At 44.8% G+C, this 5,243-nt stretch overlaps 1 protein-coding gene across 1 annotated transcript; it reads right to left on the reverse strand.

Moving 5' to 3' along the window:
* Positions 1–3,075: 3,075 nt before the first annotated feature.
* LOC110307000 (mitochondrial carrier homolog 2) lies at positions 3,076–4,067 on the reverse strand. The gene has a single exon (XM_021179192.3). It carries the CDS (start codon positions 4,058–4,060, stop codon positions 3,149–3,151), a length of 912 nt encoding a protein of 303 aa, XP_021034851.1. The 5' UTR covers positions 4,061–4,067; the 3' UTR covers positions 3,076–3,148.
* Positions 4,068–5,243: the final 1,176 nt, after the last annotated feature.

Raw genomic sequence — 5,243 nt, forward strand, 5'->3', positions numbered from 1 at the left:
TTCTTGACACTCACCACCCCAGTGAGAGCCCTGCTTGCCCGAGTTATAAATGAACATCCCTGTCCATCCCTGCAGCCGGGAAAGCCCTTTGGAGGCTGATGGCTGGAGATGTCCTCTTTTGGCATGGCATCCTCAGAAAGGCCTGTTGCTTAGGGGGCGGGCGCTCTGCCTGGTAATCACCCTGCAGGCCACAGATCAACAAGGCTTTCCCTCCCCCGAAAATAGAAGCAGAACCAATGAACAGGGATGCGCGGAGAGCCCAGGATGGAATTTTGAAGATCAGACACACACCGTCAAAGAAAGAGCTTGAAGAAGCTTCTGGAGTTGTCCTTTATGAAGTATTGAGCTGAAAAGAGCATGGTAAGAGACCACTATGCCAAAGCTTATAGTGAAGGGTAGTCAGAGGGAAGGAGCCATTTACCGAGCGCCCCCTGTGGGCCGTGGTTATGTGTTCCATCATTGTGTTTCTGAATTCTGTCTACTGGCCAGCTGTGTGAGCAGAGGCTGGTTCCTTCTTCTATGTGTGTTCTATTTTTAAAATGACTTTTTATTTTTCATTTTACGCGTCTGGGTATCCGTCTGCCTGTATGTCTGCGCACCACATGTACGCGGTGCTCAAGGAGGCCAGAAGAGGGCGTTGGATCCCCTACAACTAGAGTTACAGACCATTGTTAATTGCCACGTGGGAATTGAACCTTGGTCCTCTCGAAGATCATCCGGTGCCCTAAATGGCTGAGCCATCTCTCCAGCACGACTGCTTCTGTTTTAAAGCACAGGGCTGTGAAACTCACACAGGACATGTCTGAATGCACATTATCAACTACCAAGTTCTTTACAGAGAATGATCAATGTTTTCAAACCTAAGGGATTGGCTTGTGCTATTAGTGGACCAGTGTCTGTGGGTGGGATGGTGTGTGTGTACATGTACACGTGCGGATATACAGTTAAGTGTGCATGTGTTTGTTCACTTAACTAACTCAACTAACCAGACTTACTGTGCACACATCTCTAACTTACTTCGTCCTGGCCACGTGGACGTGTCTTAAAGATAGCAGATGGTGACAATGGCGGGCAGCCACAGTGGGGCCCTGACTCCCCATGAACATCCTGGCATCTATCTGCCACTAATCCTTAAATTTGGAAAGCTATCACTGACAGTCTTCAGCCCAAACTTTCTGTCCTCTCTCAATCCCCCAGCTGCTTAGAAGCAAATTATCTAATCAATAAAATTAAGAATCTTGATCTTAAGCTGCTGTAAAGAAAGAATTTGCTTCTACTTAAAGAATGTGCCTATGTGTGAGTCCCACTATCCAGTCCTCTGCAGCGAAACCGACAAACATCTTGTTCTGCACTACTAACAGCTCACGCACCACCAGGCATTCGGTGCAAACATCATTATTTAATATATTGCTTCTGTCAAAGGTCAAAAATGGGGGCTGCGCTAATCTGAAATTGCAGTAGAAAAAGAGAAGAAATGCTCACATCCCACTACCAAGTGAAAATCATGATATAACAGCAGTTAATAGGATCATAGCTGTGTGGTCTGCTTCAAATGGCTTCAGAGCCAGTTAGCAAATCAACATCACCTGCCCTTCAAAGATCGAAGCCTTAGCCAGGCAAACCTGTGTCTGGCCATCCAAATGTGGAAGTGGACTACGAAAGGTTTTTAAGCTATAGCATGAAGCTGGCTTAAATCATATGTTGCTTAGAAACTGATAGTAAAACTTATGGAAAGAATACCAGTGTGCTTCATACGATACTAGGTAACTCTTGGGTGGGTGAGACAGCTTAAAAGGTAAATCGCTTGCAGCTTTGCAAGCCTGACAACTAAACTCAGCCTCTTGGTTGATCCTTGGTCTCAAGAGAAAACTGACTCCAAAAAAGTTGTCCTCCAGTCTCCACAGGAGCTCTGTGACACGTGTGCAAGCAAGTGCACACACACACACACAAACACACACGCACGCGCACGCGCACACGCACGCAGACACCCTCACAAGCTTAGAATACCTTTAGATTTATATACAGAAAGCTTTTTGCATTCAAACCTCTCCATTAAACCTTAAGAACTCCTTTTTTAGACACCATACTTTAACTGGAGTCATGCTGCCATCTAGTGGACATTCCTAAGAACTGAGGTATTTCTGTCCTGGAGAAATCTCGGACAGGGATGCAATACAGTTTTTCCTGCGGGCAGCATTTTTCACACTAGCCCTGGTTCCTGGCTTAGTAAAAAGATATTTTCAAATGTGTCAGTCACACTCAGTGATCTGGAGTAGAATTTCTGTGTTTCAGCTTTGGTCTAAAATTGAGAAGACTCAGTAGAGAAAAATTGTCTCCCCCACCCCCAGGAAAGAAGCACCCGGAGACCAAGCATTCTGTTCCTTTTGCTCAGGTCTGCTGTGTGCCTTTGAGGAAACAGACCTCAAAGAGATAGCGAAGGACCCTGACATGTCACTTTCTTTCCCTTCTTCTTGTTCCCAGACAACTGTAAACACCGCTGTGTGATAAACACGGTACCCTTAGGAAAGGGACATGTCACCTCAAGCCTGCACACATCAATGTGGTTGCAAAGCTACAGCATGAGGGAAAGATCAGAGAAATCAGCAAGTGTCATTTCACATCGCTGTGTCTTCTTGCTCGGTGGGTTGTGACTTCAGGGAATTCCCACATGTAGTTATATCGTGTGTGAGTCTCGTTACCTTAAAAACAAGACAAAAGTATTTCTCACATTTTCATTTGCCCTCTTCTGTTGATAGCAGGCTTTTATTGCTATCAAGAACCAAATGGCTAGCAGAAATACAAGTATATTCTATGGTCTGAGAAGGTTATATCTATGTAGTTATGAATGTGTGTATGTGTATATATATATATATATATATATATATATATATATATATATTCTTTGAGTCTGTGGAGTGTAGCATGGTACCTGTATTTTATGGCTAATATCCACTTAGAAGTAAGTACATACCATCATACCATGCATGTCCTTTTGGGACTGACTCCCAAATTCTTTTTTTTTTTTTTCCATTTTCCCAAGATTAAATGATTATTAAAAAAGCGTGCCACACTGTATAGAAATCAACATTCTCTCCCATAATTCTGTGCATTGGGACTATAGAAATGTCACTGTCCCTGCCCCACATCTTCAGATTAACATTCTTAGGTCATAACAGTAAGTCTTCCCACAAGGAACCTTCCGGAAAAACAAGCTGTTTCCTCGGCTCATATTTCCCGCTTTTTGTAGCATGCACCAGCAATCTATCCAAGAAGTGTATATTGGGGAATAAGGAGGAGATCCACCAGCAAGCCCACAGTTGTTGACGGCCATAAGATTAGATACAAGCACAAAGGGATATGTCAACATACTGGCAAAGAATCCTGTGACAGCTTGGGAATAACTTTTCATTTCATTCATGGTAGAAACCCCACTGTCCAGTGCATAGGTATTGATGAGATAGGCCAGTGAGTTACACAGCCACAAAGAAATGATGTCACCTAGGAGGCGAGGAATGAGACCCGCAAAAAATCCTACGATGCCTTCTTCCCGGTAGATGGTTACTATGGAGTCACACAGTCCACAGTACTTAGACTCTCTGCCAATAAACTGTACCATGGACCTCAGAGTGATCACATGGAAGGGATGTGTAATGAGGGTAGCAGCAGAGCGAGCAATCATCTCTCGAGTTGTCTCTTTGATAACTCGGTCAAAGGAGGATGAACATTCTTTTTGTACAGTTACAGATCCTAATTCCTCAGGCTTCTCAGACTCCTGGTAATACTGTAAGACTTTCCCATGGACCACAGTTCCAAGGACTCCTGAACACAGTCTTGGAGTCAAGCCTGTGAACAACCCACGCCTCCCATCGATGCTTGCAATGTGCTGAGCATAGCAAAAGAGGCCAGGAAGCTGACATACTTGTCGCCCAAAAATATTTCGTCCTATTGTTGGAGGAAGAGGCTCATATCCCACCTGGATGAGCACTTTCACGTACATGAGCGGCTGGGACAGGATGGTGAGACCGGAGCCCAGGAGCACCTGACTGGCCGCGTCCGCCATGATGGCACCCGCCCCAAATTCTTATATGTAATCAAAGCCTCAATGTTCTCCTTCTGGGTTCTCTTTCGGCTCTTTAAGCAACAATAACTTCAAAACAATAACTTTAAAATAATCCAAGACTTTGAAAGAGAGCAAGAAGGCATATGGGAGGAAATGGAAAAGGTACATGATATAATATTAATCTCAAATTTTTTAAAATCATTGTAAAAGCTAAATAAAATCTCCCAAACCAAAGCTCTAGGGCATGAGTATTAAAATACCAATTTTCTATGGACCCTCCAGGCTTTTTAGAAGTCCTGAAAGGTAGGACTATGGCAGTCGTCACTATCAAGGCCCTGCATCCCAACCCCTCAACCCCACAAAATAAACAGATACAATTCTGAATAGGACATTGTGTTAAGATGCAGAATGTAGCATGATGCCTGTGTACACTGATGACAGCAATGTCAACATGCACCTGCGTGTCAGTAAAGAGCTGAAAGAGAACCTGAAGGGAGAACACTGAGGCTCTGATTTCGTATAAGAATTGGGAGTCCGTCCCAAAAGGACATGCGTGGCATAGACTCACTTACACATCGGTATTCTCCATAAAACATAGGATACCCATGACACGAAGAAGCTAAACAAGAAGGAAGGGGCCAAACGAGGAAACTTGAATCTCACTTAGAAGGGGGGATAAAATAGTCATAAGAGGCAGATGGAGGGAGAGAAGAAGGAAGGAGGAATGATGGGGGAGGGATGGGGGATTCAGGATCAGGCGTAGGGAGGGACAGGAGAGAAGGGCAGATGACCAGAGAATGAAGAGAAGTCTGCCCCTGACTGCGATGGGGAGGTGGGAACACTTTCAGGATGAGACAGAGACCTGGGATAAGGGAGGCTCCCAAGAATCAAGGGGGAGGTGACCTTAGCTGTGACTCACAGCATTGGGAATATGGGATCTGAAGAGGCTACTTCCAGTAGCCAGGCAGGAATCCCAGTGGGACGATAGAGACACTAACTCACCCACAAAACTTTCAACCCAAAATGTATCCTGTCTACAAGAAATGCAGGCACGGGGGAGGGAGCAGAGACTGAGGGTATGGCCAACCAATAATTCACCCAACCTGAGACTCATTCCATGGGTGAGCACCTGTTTCTGACACTATCAATGATACTCTTTATGCCTGCAGATGGGAGCACGGTG

This window comes from Mus caroli, unplaced genomic scaffold (assembly GCF_978045245.1).
Source record: "Mus caroli unplaced genomic scaffold, Mus_caroli_1 scaffold_14, whole genome shotgun sequence".
NCBI lineage: Eukaryota > Metazoa > Chordata > Mammalia > Rodentia > Muridae > Mus > Mus caroli.